The sequence below is a fragment of the Cupressus sempervirens genome, chromosome 11, assembly GCF_028749045.1.
Source record: "Cupressus sempervirens isolate cs-2001-9-10 chromosome 11, ASM2874904v1, whole genome shotgun sequence".
In the NCBI taxonomy this organism is placed as follows: domain Eukaryota; kingdom Viridiplantae; phylum Streptophyta; class Pinopsida; order Cupressales; family Cupressaceae; genus Cupressus; species Cupressus sempervirens.
This window is the reverse complement of record NC_143128.1, coordinates 855,925,879-855,951,130: the sequence shown is the minus strand read 5'-3', so window position 1 is coordinate 855,951,130 and position 25,252 is coordinate 855,925,879. Positions and strand designations below refer to the sequence as shown.

The 25,252-nt window shown below is 35.6% G+C and overlaps 1 protein-coding gene across 1 annotated transcript; it reads right to left on the bottom strand.

Annotated features, from left to right (window-relative positions):
* Positions 1–329: 329 nt before the first annotated feature.
* LOC149532223 (uncharacterized) lies at positions 330–16,010 on the bottom strand. The gene is made up of 3 exons (XM_089810270.1): positions 15,470–16,010; positions 10,705–10,848; positions 330–1,283 (listed from the first exon to the last, which is right to left on the bottom strand). Exons 1-3 carry the CDS (start codon positions 15,817–15,819, stop codon positions 872–874), a joined length of 906 nt encoding a protein of 301 aa, XP_089666396.1. The 5' UTR covers positions 15,820–16,010; the 3' UTR covers positions 330–871.
* Positions 16,011–25,252: the final 9,242 nt, after the last annotated feature.

Sequence of the window (25,252 nt, the reverse complement as noted above, 5' to 3'; positions counted from 1 at the left end):
ATTCTACTATGGACAAGACTCATTTTAACAACTCACTAACCATTTTCCAATGCATAAACAAGTGAAAAACTTCCACAAACTAATTCTAAAATTTTCCAAGAAAAGATTGCAAGGTTGAAACACATGTTTCTCAACAAACACAATAAAAATAATACTCAAAACAGAGATGCTCTGTTTTCAATAGAGACAACGCAGATTTTATTCACAGCTAATCAAAAATTACAAAATGGAAGCTTATTTAATAGTCTACAATCACCGTAGACTTCAACTCTAATTCCTAAGAAAACTAAAACAAAACCAAACCAAACTAACTCATGCACAGCATAATATATGCAAGGATAACATGATTTATTACAAAATAATAAACTACGGTAGTTCAAACTGGTGAACACTATTATCCCAAAAAAGGAAAGTAAACTAGCCATCAAAAACTATAATCTAATGCATGCCATATGGAAAGCACGCATCTTGCTTGAACACTAAATTAAACTACTCCTGAACTAAGGTAAACTAGAAATCATTTGTGAAATGGTGGAGATGAAGCGGTGGAGCTGGAGTTTGAAGTGGAGTCAATCACTGCTGAAGCTGCATGCTTATTTTAGTTTTCTTTCTTCACCGAACAGCAACATTAATCTTCATCTCTTCCAATTGGATGGTTGGGAAAAGGAAAACTTGCAGATAAAACTGATTGAACCTTCCAAAAAATAATTTCTTCGAAGAATCTGAATAGTCAGTTCCAACCGGGCTTCTGTTATAAAACAATTCATATTGGTCTGCTGGTTGGATCCAGTGTTCATCAACCAAAAATGATATACCAAAAAAACCATTTATCTAGTTCCCACTAGTAACATCTTGCCACTTTTAGAAGTTCTCAAGCCAGTCCTCCATCGATCACCTCTTGACAATCTTTAAATCTCAATTTCTCGTAACGTTCATACAAATTGATATCTCCTGATAGTATGTGGCCTGTTGCCATTGTCTTCTTAGATGCAGATCTTTTGTTTTTATTATTGAATACCAGCAAGTAGCGTATAACAACATCATTTTCATTTTGAGGAGGAACTACCAAGAAGTCACGCCTATTTGCTACAACATAATTCTGCCCTGAGAAGATTTCACAGAGAGCTACCACAAAATACTCTCTTTTTTTCCCATGCACGTTCCATTCTGAAGAAGAAGAGAAAGCCAATGAATGTTCCATCTCAGTTGAGAAGTAGACGCCTTCTCCATATATCCTTCCTGTTGACATGTAATTTGTCCCGCTCGAGCACTTCAGTCCATTTCTGTAAAATTTAACATCATAAACATCAATTGTTTTATGCATGGGAAGATTAAAAAAACATAACCGAGATTTATCTTTCTTACCATGGCATATCTATAGTTTTTCAATACCTATATACTCGTAACACTTAAACTGAATTGGAAAACATAAAAAAGATTAGAAACTTTTGACAAAAGTAAATCTGGCATACAAAATCTTCAAAATATTTAACATTTTCTTATTCCTGGAATTCATGAAGTTGATCAATCTTGTAATATTCATAATAGTTTTAACCATTAGAAAAAAATTCACAACAGAACAAATCCTTTTGCAAGGACAGTATTAAAAGGTATGTCACAAAGGTGTGAAAAAGAGTTTATAGTCCAGTTATTTATGGTTTAAGAGAAATAAATTTGTATTTTCAATTTTTGAAATTTTATTGGAGTTAGAAAAAATAGTTTGGAAGGAAACAAAGAGTATATTATAATAATATACCAGCGTTATTCTGAGTTTCTGGGAAGGGGACAGCAGCAGATAGGAGAACAATTTTATTTTAGTTAACATAAGGAAAACCAGATGACAAAAGAAACCTCAAAAGAAACAATAAAATCAATGTTTCAAATGACCTTTTGAGAAGCGAGTAGGGAAGTCATTATATACACCAATTATAATGTGATGTTATGTTTTCAATAAAAAATTAAGAGAAATAAATTTATGGGAATACATTATAGTATTATACTAGTGTTGGTCTGAATTTATGGGACCCAGGATAGCAGGAAAAGTTTTTGGGATGACAATTTTATTTTACCAAATTGATGAAGGGAACCATAAAGAGAACTCCAAAATGAACACAAAATCTATTTTTCAGATAATCTTTTAGAAAGGAGTAAGAAAGTAATTATACACAATTTTTTAATGTAATTTTAAAATTTTGATAAAAAAATTATACAAAATTTATTTTCAGATTATTTATACAACATAAGACTTCAAAGTAGGAAACCAAAATATTGAACAACTACCTCATACCATGTTTGAAGGCACTAAAAGACCCTCAAGGCATCTCTTTAATGAACAATTTCTATTTTTAATAGAAATTTACTAATTTATAAAAAAGGAGGGAAGGTAATGTTAAAAAGCCCATAATTAACAGCAAATGAAATATCAAGTGACGGCATGGGTAAGTAGAGAGGTGGGAGCTGGAAAGTGAGGAGACGATCACCCAGTGAACAGAAAATTTAAGAGTATATTATGAAGCCAAGGAAAGATAGGGAGGGAACAGTGGAAAAGAAGAACAGGGGGCAGATTGAACAGTCCATTGTTGGGACTGTTTTATAATATTGGTGAAAAAGATGAGGACAGAAAAATATGCAGAGGATAAAAATGAGGAGAGGATAACTGAGGAAGTTGCAAAATGGAGGTGTTAGTTGTGGATTTTGTTTGGAAATTAATTTATGTTAGTATTTGAATTTTATTAATAAGTTGTTACATCTTTTGTTTGGAATAACTAAAATATATATGAATAAATTTTTTTCTTTAATATGTAAAGAATATGATATATTAGGGTCTTGTTAGGGGTTATGGAGCTGGTGGTCATAAGAAGCAAAAACAAAAATTTACTGCAGGATTTTTTTTTTGATGAATAGTCCTTTTCAATTAATAAAATTTACTAAGATTACAATTCATAAAAAAGGGCCGAGGGATACAGGATCACCCCGCGAAGGAGTTCAATCGACTGAAGTCGGAGCAAACAACATGGCCGCAGCCAGCAACTATAAACTATTCATCAAAAAAAAAAAATTAGAACAACCTCATGCTGCCAAGGCAGTAATAGCAGAGGGAGGAGGATCATCTTTATCAAAAAATCTCCACGCATCAGTGGGATTGTGAGGCGGACTAGGAACAGTCCAGCCGTTAGCAGCATCTGCAGGATTTAGGGTAGTTGCAGTCTCCGCATCCTTCTTGTCTGGCCGCGAAGGAGAAATTGCCAAGGCCAGCCAGGGAAACTTGCCAGAGTGCACCCGTCCAGGGGGAGGAGCCAGAGACTAGCCAGAAGCCCGCCCAGGGGGGGGAGCCGGGGACCAGCCAGAACCACCACGTGGTGGGGAAGCAGAGCGGCGCCTCCAACCGCCATGACCACCGCTGGGAGAGTGATGGTGGGGACCCTGGGAGCACGGCGTGTGCGAATGGAGGCCAGAGGACTGGCGTGTGAAACGACGACCGCGGGATGAGGAAGCATCAGCTAAGGCATCCGAAGGCACTCTGGCAATGGTACAAGGAGCATTGCCCCAGTGGTTTAACAATTCTTGTAAGTGGGCAACCTCCAGTGCAACTTTATTAGCTTGCACCTGTATCTGCATAATGACATTGTTACAAATGCATGCCTTAGTGTACATTGCAATGTTAACATCCAAAAAACTGTGAATGAATAAAACTGCATTCCTATCTTTCCATAGAGAAAACAAAATTTCCATCTTGAAGGTATGCCAAATCTGGGAAAACTTCCGAGAAAATTTGGGGGAATCCCCCAGAAAGATCATGTGCCATGAAAAAGGTTCGGGCCTAAAAGATTTGAAAAAATCATGGATCCAGTGCCAATAATTCTAAGCACGTTTGCAAAACCAAAAAATATGCAAAAAGGACTCAGGTTACCACAAAAGGGGCATCTGGGGTCAGAAACCTCAATGTGCTTGAGCCGAGGCCCCAGGGGAAGACCTTGGAAAGCAAGGCACCAAGCAAAGTGAGCAATCTTAGGTTCTGTAATGGCACTCTAAATGGTGTCGAACCGTTTTCTCCATTGAGAAAGCGAAGAATGCAAATGCCACCGTTGATTAAGCGTGTCCACCATTGGAAGGTGGGGCGAAAGCCATCTGTATCCCATATTGGGCTTATAATTGGTAAATGGAGTGGCGGGAAACCACTTCCAATCATACCACCAAGGTTGAACAGACTGAATCCCCACTTTATGAAGTAAGTGCACAGGGATGGAAGACAACAGAAGCTCATAAGTCTGACGATCGGCACGAACAAGGCGGTATTGAACTTGCATATCCTCCCAAGACCTGAAATTCATGGTGACTCTTGAAAAAATATCCTTAGTAGAGTGAATGCCACGTTTATAGAAACGCAGAGCACTGGCACCTTGAGTCTTGGCAAGAGGAATACCCTGGAAGGCAAACAGGGGAGACCACCAAATGTTCTGTTGATTTAAGGACAACCCATTGCAGAACTCATTAGCAGCCCAAAAAAGCCAAGGTTTAACAGCTTCCCAGGCTTTCTAGATGCTCTTTCTAACGAAAGAGCCCTGTATGACCACTGGTTCTCGCATGGTGAGAAGGGTCTGAAAACCAATTCCCTTCCAGGACGGTCTGTTAGCAGGGAAGCCTGAAGAGATGCAATGTCTGACAAGAATTTTCCAGGCTTCATCTCCAGAAATAGCTCTGATAATCCATTTAGCACAGAGGGCAAGGCCCTGCTTCCAAGTGGAAAGCAAGCCGAGACCCCCAAATTCTCTCAGGAGACAACAAAAATCCCAAGTAACTCTGTGAAAACCATGATGGTCAGAACCAGAGGCCCAAAGAAAATCTCTGAGCAAACATTCTAATTTGAGGTATGAAGCTTTGGAGGGAGCCCAACAAGAAGAATAAAACACATAGGTGGCAGCCAAAATCTTAGAACAAATCTGGAATTTACCAGCAAGAGAAAGCGGCTTAGTGATCCAATAATCAAGCTTTTTGGTAATCTTTGTAAGCACAGCATTCCAAAGTTCCACAGGGGAAGCCTAGAAAGCAAAGGGAACGCCAAGAAAGTGGAAAATTTCTCCATGAGTAACCCATTTCCATTGGAATTCGCTGAGCCAAGGTGGAGCTGGCAAAAAAGACTGTCGGTAACAGAGCGTTTTATGCCATTGAATGGCAGAGCCAGAGGCTTGACAAAAAGTGTCAAGACAATCTAACGCATTTTTGATGTTTTCTTCATCTTCAAGAAGAGTGAGAAAAGAATCATTAGCAAAATGACCATTGACTAACTAGGAGGAAGAATCAAGCAAGGAAATGCCACGGACCAGCCCAGAAGACACAGAGTGAGCAAGTAAATAACCAAAGCCTTCGGCAGCAAGGACATAAAGCGCAGGAGCTAACGGACAACCTTGTCTGATGGAACGAAAAAGTCCAAAAGCTTCATATTGCGAATTATTGATGGTGATGCAAGCATTAGCGTCACCAAAGAGCATCTCCATAGATTGAAGGAAATTGGGACCAAAACCCAGAGCCTGAAGCATAGCCAAAATGAAAGGCCATTCAATGCGATCATAGGCTTTAGCAAAATCTATCTTTAAAAAGATAGCCTGCTACTTGGACTTAGGGGCCCATTCCATACCTTCCCAGACAGCAATGATGTTGTCAAGAATATACCTGAATTTGATGAAGCCAGTTTGTTCAAGCCGAACAATTAGAGAAAGCATATGGCGGATTTTGAGAGAGAGCGCCTTAGCAATGATCTTATAAGACACATTGAGGAGGAGGATGGGCCTCCAGTTGCAGATGTCCTCAGGATCACCAGCTTTAGGTATGAATTTAATATTGCCTTTATTTATGATCGCTCCTAAGCTTTTAGAATGGTATGCTTCAAGATAGACTTTGTGCAGATCAGGACCAATTTTCTCCCAAAGATGTTTGTAAAATTCACAGGAAAATCCATCACACCCAAGGGATTTGTCATCCGCCATGGAGTAAGCTGCCTCTTTAAGGTCTTGGAGGGAAAGAAGTTGCTCACAAAAAGCGCGTTGCTCAACCGTGAGGCGGTTTGGAGTAACAGAAATACAATTTCTAAGAGCCTCCTCCTGAGCAACCGAATGACCCTGCAAAGCAAAAATGTTGTCATAGTGAAGAACAAAAGCTTGCAGGATGTCTGGCAGATTAGAAAGAACATTAGTTCCCTATTTTATCTTTTTAATCCCAATATTGGTATGACGGGCTCGGAGAGCCTGGAAGAACTCCTTCGAGGCTTTGTCGCCAACCTCCAACCAGTGGAGACGAGCTTTGATTTGAGCTCCTCGGGCAGCATAGTTATCAGCAATTTGCTTTTCATGGCGAAGCTTGGCAAGCTGAAGTTGCAGATCCACATCAAAAGGGTTGAAGGTGAGCACTTCAGAGGCTTTTTTGAGGGCAAGGGTGTTGGCTTCATAAGATAGTTTTCTGAAAATTGCTAGCTGACGCCTGTAGATGTGCAAAAAATGAGCCGTTCTGGTAATGGCATCATTCCACCATTGAATCCAACCTCGATGGGAATGTGGACGTGGTTCCAAATTCCAGACACATTGTATGTGGGATATAGTGGAGGCATGCAATAGCACAGACGTGTTGAGGAAGAATTGAGACGTAACCACTTTGGGGATAGCTGTTTGCCAAGAAATGCCAAAATAAATGGGATAGTGGTCTGACAATGTCACATCTGTCAAGGGAATGACAGGTAGATCACGATCTTCAAAAAAATTAAAAAAAGATTGCGCCGAGATCATAGCACGATCAAGATGTTTCAATATGTGGTCAGGACCGGCTCGAAAATTGGACCAAGTGTGCCAAGCCCCATTATCATGACGGCGGCTAGTATTGGGATCAAAGAGGCCCAATTTATGATGCATGTGAAACCAGGCTTGTCTTTCCCCAGCTGTCCAACGGAAAGGCAGAATGTCATCTTTTTCAGAGGCCACTTCAACCATATTGAAGTCCCCACACAGGACCCAAGTAGCTAGCGGCAAGTTGTCAGCAAGCCAAACCCACATTTGCGCCCTTTCCACAGCATCATTGGAGGCATAAACATTAATGACTCCAAAAGAATGATTGTTGATGGAAAGCAAAAGCCAAATAATACAGTGTGTGGGATCAGAACTGTGCGAAATAATAGCAGAATGAAGGCAAGGTGACAGGAGAGTAACTACACCACCTCGGCCAGCTTCATGCTAAGAAGAAAACATGACGCTATCCTGCCAAATGACGTAGCATGCAGCAGAAAGCATGAACCCAAAAATCTTAACTTCTTGTAGGCAAAGAAAATCTAAATTCCCAAGCCTATGACGGGTATTCCGGACATAGAACTTTTTGGGGAGGTCTGTAAGACCTCGAACATTCCAAGAGAGGAAGTTCATGAAAACTCTTCCATATCATCCTCGTCCTTGAGAGAGGAGTAACTATTCTGCAAAAAGGTAGAAATCGGGTGAAAGTCAGACGGGAAATCCTCTGGACTTACAGCCTGCCGTTTGACCCCTGATATCTCTGCACGTCCAGGAGGACTGCGAGAACGCCTTGTTGCTGGTGGTACTATGGAAAAGACTGCAAGAGGAGAACGAGCCCCAGCCAAGGACGAGGTCCTGGCGGCTACCTTAATCCCCTGCGAGCCAACAGGGTTTGAAACCTGTAGAATCGAAACTGGTGCAACAGAAGCAGCTGGCATCTCCACGCTAGCAGGCACTGATACTTCGATGGAAGCAGGAGGAATCATGGTTACGGCTGCATAGGATGGCTTGGGGGCCAAAGGATTCAAGGCAAGCTTGCCTTTGTGCCCAACAGTAACCCATTCTTCTTTTTTTCTTTTGACCTGCTTGACAGGCGTCGCTTTAGGCTGGGGTTTGACCCTAGGCGTGGCCAAAGGGCAGTCCCTAATCTTGTGTTCCGCACACTGGCACCTATAACAGGTGTTAGGTAGGTTCAAGTAAAGCACCTTCTGTGCGAAGGTTTGAGCGCCAATCTGGATTTCCATCGAATCCTTGAGATCTTTAGAAAGATCAACTTCAATGCAAACACGCTGCTGAGGGCGAGCATTAAAAAAAATTTCTGGCTCCTTGGTAACAACTTTGCCAAGGGCTTGGGCAATAGACTCAATAAAAGGCTAGCAGGGCAAGGGTAGACCTGGGAATTCAACCCAAACAAGAACCCTAAGCTTTTTATCGTCCGAGACAAATAAGTCTCAGGACCATTTCTGAAAAACAAGCAGAGAGGAACGCACAACCCAAGGGCCGTTGGTAAAAATCGCGTCAGCTTGCGACGGGTTAGCGAAGTGAAATAAAAAAAAACCTTTGGTAAGGTTTTGCACAGCATCAAGGCGGACGCCATGAGGGGTCCGGCTTTTGTTAACCCATTCTTTGAGCATAGTTTCAGAGGGGGTCCTACCAAAAAAATACCCTATCAAGGTATGTTGTTCTAACTAGTCACATGCGGCATCAAATTCTTGCAAAGGAAGGACAATATCAGGCTTACCTCGTGGAAAACCTTCGGGACAAACTTGCGCGGGCGTTTGTTCGGTGGCGGTGCCATGGCAGTTCGAAGCAGCAACGTGAACACCAGAAACAACTGGTTCACCGCTGGCCAGAGCCATTATATCCTAACCTAAAGCTCTCACAGTAAATGCGGTATGACAAGTGCCGACAGAAGGGGAGTGCAAGCGAAAGGCCATACACAAAAAAAATTGCAAGTTCGCATGAAGCAAGAAAACCCTAGCAGAGCGAAAAACTATTTGTTTTTGTTTTTGAACACTGAAGGATTAAATGGAGGCTTCTTCTTAAAAATAGTAGCTCCTATCAATTTAGGTTTTTGTTTGCAATTTGTCCATCATATAACAATTTCTAAATCTATCAACAATTTTTTCATTTATTTAGTAATTGAATTGGATATATTAAAAAAAAGAAATTAGTGAGAATGCTCATTCCATTTTTCAAGAGTAAATTCCACAATTCAGCAAGCCCTTGGACTGCACCCTTAACGATTGAAAGCATTTCAATCATAGAAACATACTCTGAGAAGATTTGAAGTTGCATTATATAAACCTTAATCTAAACTAATGTTTCTTTGTGAACGTGTGTTCTTTGCTCCTTTCTCTTTCAAAGAATTTATACCAGATTCTGTTCTACCCACAATACCATCAATTTACCTTTGCATGTATGGTAATATTATAGGGGTGATGATCTAGTAGCTGGGCAAACTTCACACTTTTCAAAATTCTAGATGGTTAAATCATCTTATTTTTTACAGTAGCTAACTTTATTAAGTCTCGTACTTATAACTAAGATTTTTGGGTCACCTCATCAACTTAGATGCCACATGGACATACTTTTCGGTGAGGAGTCCAAAACAGCCTAGAAAAAAGTGAGACTGATAGTCATGCAAAACTATGCTCATACTTGTGCCATTGCACCTCTAATTGTGTGCTTTTCCAAATAATATATAGAGATTCAATTATGAATAGTCATCATCAGCAATAACAATTGGACATTAATAAACAAGTATAGATATAACATCAGCAAGTATAGGTATTGAATCAATGAATGCTATCACAGCTATAAGAACACACTCAGTTACAGAGTCCTCTTCTCTAGAAAGTTTAGACAGCAATTTTAGTCTGAGAAAATGACAATACTGTCCATATTAGCCACAAATCTAGAGAACATTTTAATATGGGTGGTATACAATAGACCAATGATCAGCCCATTTGAAACTTCACTCTTCATATGATTTCACTTATAAAACATCAAAACAAAAATCCACGAAAAAGAAAGAGCACTATTGTATAGGTAATTAGACAATAAGGGAGCTCCTTGTCTCCCCTGCCTCGCATGTGAGAGAGAACTATTGCATAGAAAAGAGAATAAACAAGAAAGTAGCTCTGTTGCCTCCCCTACCCACACGTAAGAGAGAACTATTGCAGACAACCCTTGTAAAGAAAGAAGAGGTGTCCATTTGAATGCTAGAGTTTTCGCCTAAGAGAAATCATTCTGGCTTTTCAGATTGTTTGTTTTCATATTTTCCATTTGAATATATGCATTATCAATAATTCTGCATAATATGTGTTGGTGACTTTTTCTATTGGAATGTTGAAAACAATTATATGTCAACATTATATTCTATTTCTGAGCACATGCTTTTCCCTATTGTTTTATGGTCTATGGCAATCCAAAAGACATTTGAAAAACCAATCTCAAAGGTCAGGATGGTATAATAATACTACTTTTTCATGAGTTAATTTATAAAATTTTGCCTTTTACATTGAAATATAAGTATAGTAAGTTAAATTGTAGATTTGGGGTAGAAATGGGTTCTGTTATGAAAAGAAAAATATATATAACTATAAAATTAAATAATTCTATAATATGAATCTATGATACTTGACCGATGTCAAACGTTAACAATAAACATTAAAAGTTTAAATATAAGATCAAACACAGACTCTGTTCAGATTCATCAGAACTACTTGAAAAATAAAGTATCATTGGAAATATTTGTAATTGTATTTTCTATTGTATATCTTTCTGGATTTTCAAGAAAAGAAAGATAACTCAGTAGGCATGACATGAAAGTAGTAATAACTGAGATTGAAGAATAAATTAAAACCATAAAAGCTACCTCTGGCAGTGGGCAGGAAAATATAAAATATGAATAGGAGTTTGTAGTGCATACCTTATAATGGAGTACCAATTTGACAAAGAACTTCCATGGAAGGCAAACACAGATCCTTCAGTTTTCCTACGCTCTGCACGCTTGAGTTCACTCTCTGAGTTATATAAAACTGCGAACTGGTAGAGAGATCCGGGAAAGTTGAACCTGTCATCATCCTGAACAAGATGAAGGGACAATCTATTTGTAAACAACACATATCTCAGGACTTTATATGGAAGCCATATCTTTTCTGCATAATCTTCTTCAGATAAGTCAGTCTGATTGTGTGAGAAATATTAAAATTTAAATTTAAACCTTTGGAATATTTCACTCGGCACCCTAAAATTGCTCGGCACGTGAAGGTGCCGAGTGCCAGTTTTACTCGGCACTTGATGGTGCCGAGTGACAGATTGCTCGGCACTTGATGGTGCCGAGTGCCAATTTGCTCGGCACTTGCTCGGCAACAATAGATGCCGAGTAAGCTCGGCTCCAACAGAAAAAAAAAAAAAAAAAAAAAAAAAAAAACTTAATGCAATTTTAACGTGAATGCTTTCACCATTAAAACTAAAGAGCCATAGCTTTAACCTTCCAAATAAATTATTCAAATGCAATGAATAGAAGAGGAATAAGAATGGATTCGAGTATGCCTGATTTCTTGTATTCAACTGGGATTAAAAACATTACAAATCTGGGAGCATTCGGCTTCAACCAGAAAACCCTAAATTTACCCTAAAACTGGAACAACTTTAATAACTTTAAAACTTTAAACTTGCAGCTCTAATGGCTGCATACAATAATGCCTGGAGCAATCACTGCATCAACAGGACGAATCCAATAACCACGAACTTACAATATGAACAGAGGAAGAATCACGTGCAGCTGCAGGCACAAACTTCTTTCCTTCTTCTTCACTGCTCTTCTCTGCAACTTCTGATCTGCTCTTAATAGAATGAATGTTAAAACATTCCTTTTATCATATTCTTCCTTTCCCTCTCAACGTTCAAATTTCAAATTCTCACCTACCAAAATGAATGCCTGCGGTGACCTAACAGGGTAGATGGGCGTGGGGCTCGAGGACAAGCCACAGACGTTGACGTTAATTTCCAACAGATTGACACTGTTAGCATTATAATCCTTTCGCAGCCATGAAATTCCAAGCTTTACAGCTAATTCAATTTCACTGGAATATTCCTGCATCTCTAAAACTGGGGGAATTGAATCTATTAGTTTTTGTAAAAGGTGCAATTTTTTTGTTGTCCATTGCATTCACTTCTTTGTTGAGATAATTATTCCTTGAATTGATTTCAGAAATGTCCTTGTTAAAGAAACCAGCACGTCTTCGCGCTTCCTTCTTTTTTAATAAAAAAGATGGAAATGGCTCGAGAACATCTCGAGTAGAACATCTTGTTGCAGCAGTAGCAAGGGTGAGCTCCAAATCAATCAATTCTGTATTTCTCAGTTCCTGCAGCACCGATGCTCCAAAACCTAACTCTTCAAACTTGTACAAGCTGAGGACAAGAGAAATTTTATCTTTTAGATGATATAGAAAACTAATGAAAAAAAAACATCATGTGGCTTCATCATTAACTGAAAGGGAATATTTACTTCAGCACCCCTGTGGTCGTAGTAAAACCAAAAGATGCTTTTAAGCAAATAATCAGATTGATTGAAATGCTTCTAGAAAAGTAGTGAGTTTTGTTTGCTTTCAGCTTGCACATAACATTGTGCATCACAGAAGAATCTATAATTTTAAATTTAGGTTCTGTCCATGTAATGGTTAAGCATGATCATTTGGTTAATTTATCAGTTTTCAAAAAAATTACTGAATTTTAGTAAGCAAAATGGAAGTATTGGATTTTCTAGGGTAAAAAATTATTAGATTTTCAGAAGATGCATTTCTGATATTCTTAAGCGTGCTTGTTTATGTTGTCATATGAATATTTTAAATTTTCCTACACATTTTAATCTTCTCGTTTGTTATATAGCCCCTCAAAAAAACATTTTTGATAGAGGAAAAACTTAGTCCCCCGTCTTGAGAACTTAAGATAACCTTACCAAAAAAAAATTAAATTCATTCAATGGTGCACCTTTATATATACAAAATGATTCATCACAACTATTATTGGGTTCATATGAATTAAGCTTGGTTTTTTTTTTTTTTTTTGTCTGTTTTGGGCCTCTAATTTGAGTCAAACATAAATGGTGACTGTTACTGATAGGATACTATGTAGCCACAACATCTAGAAAGCTCAAGGTAAGTGATATGGGTGTCCACATTCAAAAAAAAAAAATCAATTTATTATCAGTTTTGATCTAAGCTTTGGTTTATTCTGCAGTTTGTGGCTACAACTATTGTTGGGTTCATAAGAGTTAAGCTTGAAAGACAGATTTCACGCAATGTACCTAAGAGGAACGATAGACTTGTTTCCACCTAATTATATTCTGCTTTAAGAGTATATCTAGCCACCACAGCTAGTAAGTTCAAGTTATATGATACTGGAGCATTTGTTTTAAAATCAATTCTTAAATATATTGAGTTGATCAAATTTGTAAAATTGAAATTTTTACTTGACAATTTTACAAGCAAGGAGAATTTCATCACAAAAGTCATTATTTAAATTGGTGTTAGTTTCTATTCTTCTAAATTTCAAAAAAAATTTGTTGAAAATTATCTACAATCTTAATTTATCAAATTTTATAAATTAGGATATTTTTAATATATGTAATCTTATAAATTATAAACATTTTTTTAACTGTGGAGTTCTATTGAGGCTGGAGAGAATCTTGAGGAGAAAATTTACTTTAGCACCCCTGCGGTTGTAGTAATGGCAGTATAGGACTAAATGATACTTTTGAGCTAATTATCGGATTGATTGAAATGTTTCTAGATCCTTCTCTGAATAATTGAGGTAACCTTACTAAAAAAATGAAATTATTGGTGTGCCTTCATATATACGAAATGATTCATCATAGTTACTGTTAGGTTCATAAGAGTTAAAGCTAGTGTCTATTATCAAAGTAGTACTCCAGTTGGACAGCACTTAGAGACGGCTTAAACATCACACACTAAGGCCATCCCCTAACTACGGAGTTGCAATATCACAGTCCATTATCATTATCAGGTTTTATCTAAGGTTTGGCTTATTCAGTAGTTTGTGGCTACAAGTATTGTTGAGTTCTACTGAGAGGAACCATAGACTTGGTTCCAACTATTTGTATTCTCCTATTCATTTTCAGGCTTCTATATTGATGATCTACTGGAGCATTTGTTTAAAGTCAATTCTTATCTCTTAAAAACAATTCAGTCTATTAGCAATATTGATCTAGGTTTGGGTTTGCTTTGTGGTTTCAGACTTTTGTATAGCATAAATCTACTGACTTTATCAAATTTACAAAAAATGAATTCTCCATCAATATTCAGAAGTGAAGATAATTTCACGGGAAAACTCATTATTTAAAATTGGCGCTAGTTTCTACTCTTCCTATTGTGAGAGAAATTAATATGTTGAAAGGTTAGCTACATTTTTAATTTATAGAATTTTATAAATTCCATACGATTTTAAATTGGAGACATTTTGAAATTATGAAGTCTTATTAAGGTTGGAGAAAATATTTTGGAAGGAAACTTTACAAAATTATTCTATAAACCTTCACGAGTTTTTAGATGAAGTGGAGCTAGAGCTAGAAGTTAAATCAAAAGTTATTTTTGGTATCCCATTATGCACTTCTAAAAGACTAATTTGACAAACTTATTTTGGAAAGGTAGTATTTTCGGCAGTCAAATAAAGTCTTGTCAAAAGCATGTTTGCTGGAGGTTCAGTCGTGATGCTTCCATATTGTTTAGTTAGAAATATTTTGTGGAGGACCTCCATCAAAAGAAAAGCACATAAAAGGAGTTTAAAAGATGTTAAATAAGAAGGAAATAAAGATGAAAAACTTAAAAGGAATGGGAGGTGAAAAGAAAGAGGTGCCAAGTTGAGATTCAAAGATAATGAGCCTGTAATTATACTGTACACAACTGTATATAAAATTGGAAGAAACAGGGAAATAAGATAGAGAATTGAAGGCAAGGATGACACCCAGATTTCAAGGCAAAGAAGCAGCAGTGGAAAGAAAAATGGAGAGATATGAATTGTGAGAGAGGGCTGTGAAACACTAAGTTTGTAATGGTATGTAGGGGAAACTACTGAGTATATGTCGATTTTTTCTGTGAATTTCAGTAGATGAGTGAAGAGCTTAAAGCTAATTTTTTGTCTTTCCTACATTTACTGAGCTATATGTAGAACTTGTAGAATGCGAGGTGGCCTAAAAATGCCATTTAGATAATGGTAGACGCAGCAACTGACTTGTTTTCAGTAATTCAGAATCATTTGGATAAGGTTAAGATTCCCTTGTAAGTTTCACCATTTGAACAAAATGTTGTAGAAGTATAGACAGGAGATTCTACAGTTAATAATGATCAGTGTGTGAAGATTATTTCATCACTGTTTTAGATTATTAATATAATAATATAAAACTGGGAAAAAATAATACAATTTAGAACATCAATATAAAAGATATCCTCATAACATGATCTAAAAATCATGCAGTCACACTGATTGGCAGTGTTGGAACCCTAGTGATCCTTTTATCTTGATTAATATAAACTAATGGGTGATTTTGTTGTTCAGACACACCATTAGAGTAGTATGTCTGTGTGCGAAGAACATTTCGAGCTACCCTTGATTCCATGATGACATAGCAAAAAACATAATACAGTAAAGGAGAGGGGAATATTAAGATGTACCAGAGTTCCTTGTCGCAGCACCAGAAGCGAGAGAAGGGCGGAAGGGGCCTTTTACAGATGGCGCAGAATGCACGGAGAGTCTTCAACCACGATCCCACGATTATGACAAGGTTCACAAATATGTTGCCAGACAATGCAACCTTTTGGCGCACACACAGTCGACCATCGCCGGGCCTAATGTAGCAGTCCTCCAGATACTTTTTTATTATTTCAGGCAGTAAAACATGGAGCGGCTTAAACATCAAAACATGAGGCCCATGCGGACGCATCTTGCTACACCAGCTTTCCTTAACGCCATTCTTAAATGTAATTTTCTCATCCACACTCATTCCCTCGACTGCCTCTTCCATGGCGGTCTCCAACTTTTGTATCTGAACCGGGCTCTCCTTCACCGAGACCCATGTATATTGGCCACCGGCCAAACGATAGATGTGTGGGAATAGTAGATTAAAAATCAAACTCACAACTTAACCTAAAAACAATTCATACTCGACACATAAAAATTGCTCGGCACATGAAGGTGCCGAGTGCCAGTTTTACTCGACACATGAAGGTGCCGAGTGTCAGATAGCTCGGCATTTGCTTGGTGCCGAGTGACAGGCAAGAGGTGCCGAGTGAGCTCGGCACAAGAAGAACTCGGCACTCAATAATTGCTCGGCTCCAACTGAGAGAGAAGATGCCGAGTGTTGTGTTTCAACCTTAAGAAATATAACTTAAGAAATATTTCAACGTGAATGCATTCACCATTAAAACCAGAGAGCCAAAGCTTAAAGCTTTCAACCAAACTTGTTAAATCCAATGAATAGAAGATTAAGAACGATGGATTAAGTATGCTGCTTGCTTTCTATTCAACTGAGATTTAAACAATTACAAATCTGGGAGCATTCGGCTTCAACCAGAAACAAAAAAAAACCTATATTTACCCTAAAACTTCAAACAACTTCAATACTTCAAACTTTAAACTTGCATTCAAACTTTAAACTTGCAGCTCTAATGGCTACATTCAAAAACGCCTCGAGCAATCACTGCTTCACAGGTTGAATCCAATGAACAATAAACTTACAGAATGATCAGAGAGAAGACGTACAACTGCAGGCACAAAATAAATCAAACTTCTTTCTCTACACTCTGACGACTGGATCTGCTGATCTTCTTCTACTGCTCTTCTCTGCAGCTTCTTTTTGATCTGCTTGATCTATTCTGCTTGGAATGAATGAATAACATTCCTTTTGTTCCATTCCATTTTCCCTCTCAATGTTCAAATTCTAAATCTCACCTACCAAAATGAATGCCTACCGTCCATGAATGCCTGTGGTGACCTGACAGAGTAGATGGGCGTGGGGCTCGAGGACAACCAGCAGGTGTTGACATTAATTTCCAACAAGATGAAAGACGAGAGGATCATCTAGGCTGAATTGCAGCGCGGTGGCCACATTGTCAAAAGACATCTTCTTGATATCCATTCTCACCTCCACAGCTTCCATGCCGGGAATCAATTGAACCGAACACCATGGTAATATTGCACTCCCAATTGAAGTTACATCACCTACATTGCTCAACACCGCTTCACGGTCTACACTGAAATCCTCAGCTGCCTTGTACACTCGCATTGTGTCGTCAAGTGTGTTTGAGATGAAACAAACATCCTCCCTGTTCTGGGCCATCCATAAATTGGTCTCTTCTTCCATGTTCTCACTTTTCACTTCTCACTTCTCACTTCCGCAACCTCTTCAAATCTCAATCAGACGAGCAGGTATGATATATATACATGATGTGAATGTAACCCAAAACCATGTTACGTGGAGAGTTTAGAGCACCTTGGGAAGCTTGTCTCAAGTATATGTCTTTTCATCGAAAATTGGCTTTCCATTTTAGAGAAAGTGGAGCCATTGCTAGTCAGTCAGGACTTAAAAAGGATCTTACCAAAAATGGGAGAGGTCTTCTCTTGTCATTGTTAGGAATGACTAGTCTTGGAAGTGGGTATTTTTGAGTTATATTTTTTAAATTAAATGAGAGATAAAAATTTATAAAGTAGAAAGAGATAAAAAGACAGTTCATTAAGGAGTTCTATTGTGATCAATAAGATCATCAAAATCCTTAGGCAAATTAGCTTATAATTGTCTCCTATTCACAATATTTCAATTATAGGCATGTTCAAAAGTCAAATAATGAACAACTCCATTCCACTCCTTTGTAGATAAAACTAATATATTTCAAAGTGTGAGTCTGATTAACAACTCAACCTAGGTGCCAACTAACATCCTCAAGGACCTACTTGGTAGCAAGCTTACAAATGCTCCAAGTCAAACTTAATTATTTGTTTTATTAATTGATAATATTACTATTAAAAAACATTTTGTTGGATTTGAGAAAAAGATGAGGAAGCTACTTTATTCTTCTCAAATTTAAATTTTTTTATGACACCATCAAAATCAAAAGATGATGAAAATGTAAAGTCTTGAAATATTTATTATTATTTATTTTATTAGTTTTTAGTAAGTTATAAGAGGTATTTTGTTTTTGTTATCTTTTCATTCTATTATTATCACTGATTAAAAGAAAAATGGGAAGGGGAATAAAGAAAGTATTATTCAGTACAACTATTTTTTTTGCTATTATAGATGTGTTATATATTTTATTATAAAAACATTAAATGTGAATTTAAGTTGGTTTGAAAAGTGATCAGTTCTTAATTATTTTTAATATATATTTTAAATGTGTTTTATCTTCTAAAATAAAAATTTAAGATTCAAGTAATATTATTTTTGGTTTTGGAAGTTTCAAGTGGGAGTCTAAGCTATTGAAGACATTATATGTATTTAATTAATATCATGTGAGATATAATAAATAAATAAATATTGTAATCACCCAATTTTGTTCTAATAAACAATAAGTCCTCTTTTTGAGTATTTTAAATCTATATGTTAGATCACATTATGTTCTTAATCAATTTTACATAATTATTTAATGAAAATTTCTTGATCAAATCATCATTTTTTAAAAATCATTTATTTAATTTAACCTATGATTTTTCTATGTTATCTTAAGTTTTATTTAATTTTAAGAAGAGCATGCTCCCTTTTAATTAAATAAAGATCCCCTTGAAAAAAACATTTCTAAAATAAAAATTAAAAAAGAAAAATACTTATCCACAACTTGAATGCACAATTGAGTAAAATCTTGACTTTTCAAAAAAGATTTTTGCCTCTTTATCTCCACCACTCATATCTTTTTCCTCTTAATCTCATCCACTCCTTTTGCCTCTTGAGCACGTATATCAACTAAATAAAAAATCTCCACTAGTAGGTTTTTCCTTCAATCTCTCTAAAAGAAGGGTCTCTCTTCGATCTCTCATATGTCTTCATGCTAATGTTATATTATCATTTTGATTCTAGATTTTTCAAACATTTGCACCCTCACACTTGCATCCTTACATTTTAGCTTAATATTTCAATTTATTCCAATTATATTAGCGCATCTAGCTTAATTAGGAGGAAGTAATCTTTTATCTTGCTACTTTAGTTTACTTTCCTTGCCCTTGCATATCATAATAGCTTAATATTGAAATTCATACTAGTTTAGCTTTGCATTGCATATTCAATTAGATTCATGGATATTTGCATCCTCATTGCTTGTACTATTTGAATCACTCATTCTATGGTGCACCTTGCTAAGGTCTCCATCCTTAGTTTCATTTGAGAGCCATAATCACATCATTTAATCCCTTGCACATCATGGATAGAGGGCTATAAGTCACATCTCAATCTTCCTAATCCATGGGATTATTTGAGAATAATGGTTTATCGAAGGGTGCTCACTTTTTAGCACACATTTTTTGTGGCCAGCATGGGGCTAAAACCAAGTTTCTAGCTCCATTTTGCATCATTTTCAGATTTTGTTTTCATATGTTTGTTATTTACATTTTCTAGCATGAAATTTTATAAAATAGAGTTATGTTTACTGGTGCATTTTACCCTAAATTTTGACCAAAAATTTTGACTAAGTCTTTTAAATGGGTTGGTTGGTCGATTTATAAAGCAAATTTTAGTTTTTTTTGTCAATAACATGCCTGTGTTGGTCGCAATTGCGACGCACACCATAGCATAAAACAAAAAAAAGGGCAAAAATACGACATTTCATTTAGTGTCGAGGGTTCCAGAGTATTCGCGAAGTCAAAACATATGCAGGTTAAAACTTCTGGCGATTGAAAGCTCTACTCTTGAGTGAGTTAATGGTATGTCCAGAGATTTGATATGGTTCTGCCTGCATCAATCCAAGGGCACTCCAACTCCTTCAATTCCTTCTACTATGTTGAGCGATAAAACCTTGCTCCCACTAGTTTCCTAGTAATGTGTACAAACTTTGATGAGGACATATAAATCCTTTCCATTGGTCTTTAATATTCTTAAATTTAGAATAATATTATATAGCATCAAATTCACAATGATTTTAGTACATATGTTTTTGCATTCCAGCATTTCGCTCGCATGAGGGCATAGATTTTCAAGGGGGGTTTCGAAAGAGAGGACTCGATATTGTGTAGGGATGTAACAGGTAAAATTTTAGTGGATTATGTGTTTGTGTTTGATTTGAGAGGAGATGGCATTGTCAAGAATATTTTGATTCCAGTTGGGAGGCAAGGTATATGGCACAAGACCTTGGGAATTTTATCCAAGTATCCATCCTTAGGTCCTTAGGATGCAGTAGAAGAGGCTGCGATAGGGTTTAGGGTTTAGGGATAGCCAAGAGAAAAGCAAAAACTAAGATGGCTTAATAGCTCAAGACCATAAGAAACTAATTTTTATTGAAGATTCTAGGCACCTTAAGATTGGTTCATAGTGGAAGAGCTTGAAAAATTGTTGTCACTTTATGAGTTTAAGTAACTTAGATGGGTTTATAATGGAAAATCTTAGACAACTATTCTTTATTAAAGATTTTACCCACCTGACATGTGTTTATAACGAAGAGCTTAAAAGAACTATTCTTTATACAAGATTTTAAGCACCTTTACTCAAAAAGAACATGCTATCTGATTCCTTTCACTACCTTTTCACTTGTATAGACATAGAGCACATATCCTTCAAGCTTTGTTTTCTACTTTGATAATAGAGCCATATCAAATCACTAATAAAGGTGATTATCAAATGTTGTAATGTCTTCATTGTTTACTTAAAGCATCTCTTTTTTCCAAGCTTGTCTTAGGTTACATGATGTATATTTAAAGTAACCTGCCTTCAGTTTCATTCTTGCATAGTGAGGCCATTTTTTATGCTGTACTTTTTATTATAAATAGATTTGTTTTACTATTTGATATATGATTATAGATTATAATATTCTATATTGAACTCTTATTCTTGTATTAGAAGAAGTATTACATTAGTATGACAAGATGGAAGGTAGATGCCTAACTGATTACTTGTTTCCAAGATAAAATTAAAGGTGTTCATCTTACGTTATTAAGGTCTTTCTTTAGAGTAAAATCATTCCTTACACCTGACTCAACCAAAAGTATAGTTTTTTTCTTCTCCCTTTTCCTTCGTTCATGCACAAATTCTTTATGTTTTTCTTTCTCGGCATAAAGTAGCTTTTCACAAATTCTTTTTCAAGATAGAATTTAGTATAAATTCTTTTAGTTAAAAGGAATCGTTAAGGATAATGATTTATCTTTTAATTCTTTTCCCTAATTTTGAATGTTTATGAACAAGTTCACTTTAGGTTTAATCTCAACCAAATTAAACCTTTAAACCTACATTTCATAAAACTCTCACTCAATTGATTGTTACTTCAAATGTATTATTTGTATCATTAACTAAGATGTTAATTTTTCTTCATACTCTATACTATGATTAAAGCAATAAGTGTTATTGTCAAGTTCAGAAGGCATAATCACCTATACAAAATTAATATGGTCAGTGTGCCAGTATTGGCTATAGACAGTAATTGGAGCAAGGTCTCCATAAAATGCCTTGACTCACCCACCAATGTTTCGACCGTGATTGGTAGGGTGAGTCCAATATACAATATATTTGCATTAACCAAAGTTGCCCATGTTTACATTTTGATCTATTTAGACCATCTGCAATGATGTTTTATTTGTAGCTAAATGGGCCCTTAGTTTATGGAATAATCAGATCAATGAAGAGACTGAATAGTTAAGAGACTTTGGGTATCGATCTATTTACATTTGCCCCTTAGAATTTGGTCTAAACTATTCCAAAATTAATTAGATTCTCTAAATTGATGAAAGTATTTATTCTTATGATCAACGTCATATAGATGCTTATGTTGGAGACTTCATTCTCTAAATTGATGAAAGTATTCTTCTTATGATCAATGTCATATAGATGGTTATGTTAGAAACTTGGTGCTTAATAGTGTAATTTTAGCTTGAGTTTGACATTATATTACGACTTCAACACATACTCTCTAGGATTGTCTTATCACACTGATGGTATATGAACCTTGGTTATTATTGCAAAAAAGGAACCAATACTCTATATCATAAGTCTTTGGACACACCCGATAGCTCCTGGTAAACATATCAATTTCAATCAACTATAGAAATAGTACACACATGCTTAGAAGAGAAATAGTTCATTAATTAGTGTGTAGTTCATAGGTAATCAACATAGATATATGGATAGGAAAAGGCAACGAATGAGAGAAATAAGAATGTTAAATGATTACTAAAGATCATAATGATGCAGTAAACAAAATTAAATGGCCTTTCACAATTTATACACTTAGAGTATTAATATATCTTTATATACAAGTATAGACCAGAACCTGATGCTCTCATAGGACTAGGCTATGGAAAGTAGGGGTTTCCCCTATAGTAACAAAGAGCAAGCTATCACACACACACACACACACACACACACACACACAGTTAGTTAGTTAGTTAGTTTCCAGCATCACAATGGATATATCTAGTTTCTTTCATCAAACAGTGGATGTTTAATATAGCCATTGACAATATACATGTATGAATTAGTATAATAAAAGTGATGAATAAATATTGGAGAATATTATGATGAATAAAATAATTGCAATCACCTCTCATCAAACAATTTTCCTTGTCTAAGTGTGCAAGCATGCACACTACACACACATGATGACACAATTTTGTGAGAGATGACTGTAGTTTGTTTTATGCATCATCGTGACCTTTAATGTTCAATCAAATTTTTATTGCATTCACAAATGTCTTAATGCTTTTTTATTGTTGATAACTACATTCTTATAACCAACCATTGTTTGGTAAACTGCTACATTTTTGAAAACATATTTAGGCAATAGGCATAGACTTTCTTGATAGAAGACTTTGCACATTACAACATTCTCATGTATTGATGAAAATTTCTTTCCTTAGGCACATGTTGTAGGTTACATTGGTTATTAGTTTTATGTATTATACATATTTATGCACAATTGTTGGTAGTTTATATTATATATTTCATAATAAGTTATCAATTGTTGATAATCTACACATCTTATAAACCACTCATTGTTTGGGTCATTTCTCTTGCTGAAGCATTCTAAGGAAATAATGACAAACTTTCTTGAGGCAAGACTTTGCATATTATAAAATTTTCTTTCTATCTTTTAAATTTGAGCCTAAGGATTGATGACTTTGCTCTTCTTAGGTACATCAAACAGGTTTAATTGACTATTATATTTATATGCACTTTTAAGGTGGTTTTGTAAACTTCAGCAACATAACAGGCATCTGTAAAAGAAAAGTGAGGTTTTCAAGTCACTGATAAGAGAGATCCATGACATTGACTACAATATCAGGAAGTATTGATGGCATCATTCTTAGAGTGACAACTAACACTAAAATAGAAAAGTGTAATTGAACCCTAATTGAATCTGAACACAAAAAAATTGAACAAAAATTATAAGAAGCTTAGGGCTACAATAGGGTTTGGTATCATCTCTTGAAGTTTTCACTGCTAATTGTGAAGGGTTTTATATTGTTGAATATTATTTCTATATTATATCAATCAAATATAGAACTTTAAATCAATCTTAAATTAATATGCTCATCACTATTTTTGATGTTGATCAATTTTGTGTATGTGATGATCCACTTTTTTATCCAAATGATGGCTTGATATAATGGCCAGTCTGAAGTTTTTTATTGCTATTTTTGATATTTAATCTCATTTCTTACGTGATGTTCTTGTTAAGATCATCCTTTTTGATTGAGGCTATATGCACATGCAATCTTTATTTCTTACCAATGGTGGATTACTTCCACCCTCCTTGGTTGTTGTAAGGCTCTTGGAGTCCTCAGTATGCTACTAAAATAAGGTTTCATAACTAAGTCCAAATATTCATGTTACTTTGGGTTTCAATTTAAATGTTTCAAAAATTTCCAAGAATTAATGAAAGTTTCTAAAGCCAATTTGTTTATGGTCATTTAAACTCATTCTATTTTATGTTAATATTAGGATTAAATGGAATTTATAGAAGCAGAAAGTACCATTTGATTTTGTGTTTCTTTGTTTTTTTTGAAGTGTAACTTAAATTTCTTAGAAGTGTTCCACAACATAGATCTCCTTCAACAAAATTATCTAGGTTGGGCAATTGGTAACTTCTTTTCTTTCTATAGAAAATTGTAATTGACAAAACTTAAGACCTTTATAAATACTGTAATGAAGCTTTTAATGATATGATTGCCCATTAGATAAGTGGATTATTGAAACAAAAAGACCAAAATATTGTGTGTTTTCATTTGGGTGGCTTTGAAGATTAAATGTTATTTTAAAAGTAATAACCTTATTTCTTGACAAGAGTATGTATATAACCATTAAAAATATCTGGAACTATATTTTCGATTAGAACTAAAATTAACATTCACATCTTCTATTTCAAAATTTCAAATCTATAATATATGATTTTGATATCCTTCACAATCAATGAATACCATAAATTTGTCTTCAACTTAATCTGGACTATTACTATACTTTTGTTCTACTTCTTTTTACATCAACTTATTGTGGAAATTATAATCAAATATTGATGGCATTCTTTTTATATAAATTGGATAAGTGGCATTGGTGGAAGTTAAATAATCAACAACTCTTTTCTTTTCAAAATAGAGTTCAAGCTTCATTGCACCAAAGTCGACTTAAATAATAGGAGCTAAGAAACTGAAGATAATACCTATGCCTTTCGAATTCAAGTTGCACTATAAAACTTGACATATAATACCAAATTGAGCATATTGATATTTTGACAAAGCTAGTAAGCATTCTATTTCTTTTAGAAAGTGAAATTCTCTTACCATATGCAACAAGACATCACCTTTGAATTGATTTGTCTAATGAATGGTCTTTAGAACCTTCTTGTTAAATTCAACCAAATTTAAGTTAAGTCTTTTGGGTATTCTACTATCTTCATTACTTTTGAAGAACAAATATTAGTTTTGTTCAAGGTTAAGTGAGCTTTATTTGTCTCCAAGTTTGTAAAATTATCATCCATGCGAAGTATGTGAAAAATACTTTGTTTGTGCTGGATGCTTCCCTATAATGTTTGGATTTTTAATTTCTCTAAGACATATCAAAGTGGTTGTTTGATGTTACAAGTGATTTTATATCTCATATATTACTTAAAGCTTTGACTGTTCCATATAATCCTTTGGTTCTGACTGTTCCAATATAGTGACCTTCAAAATGACTTAAAAACCACGAGCTTACAAAACAACTACACTCTATTTGTATCCTTATCACTCCAAATCATCAACAGAGTCATGATCAATCTCATCTATGAAGTGTA

What these genes read in the sequence shown, in the direction of transcription:
- LOC149532223 (XM_089810270.1), bottom strand. Translation starts at nt 15,819, where the DNA reads ATGGAAGAGGCAGTCGAGGGAATGAGTGTGGATGAGAAAATTACATTT. An exon ending in TGCTGCGACAAGGAACTCTG is followed by an intron (nt 10,849 to 15,469) that starts GTACATCTTAAT and finishes GGATGATGACAG; the next exon opens with GTTCAACTTTCCCGGATCTC. An exon ending in AATTGGTACTCCATTATAAG is followed by an intron (nt 1,284 to 10,704) that starts GTATGCACTACA and finishes TAAATTTTACAG; the next exon opens with AAATGGACTGAAGTGCTCGA.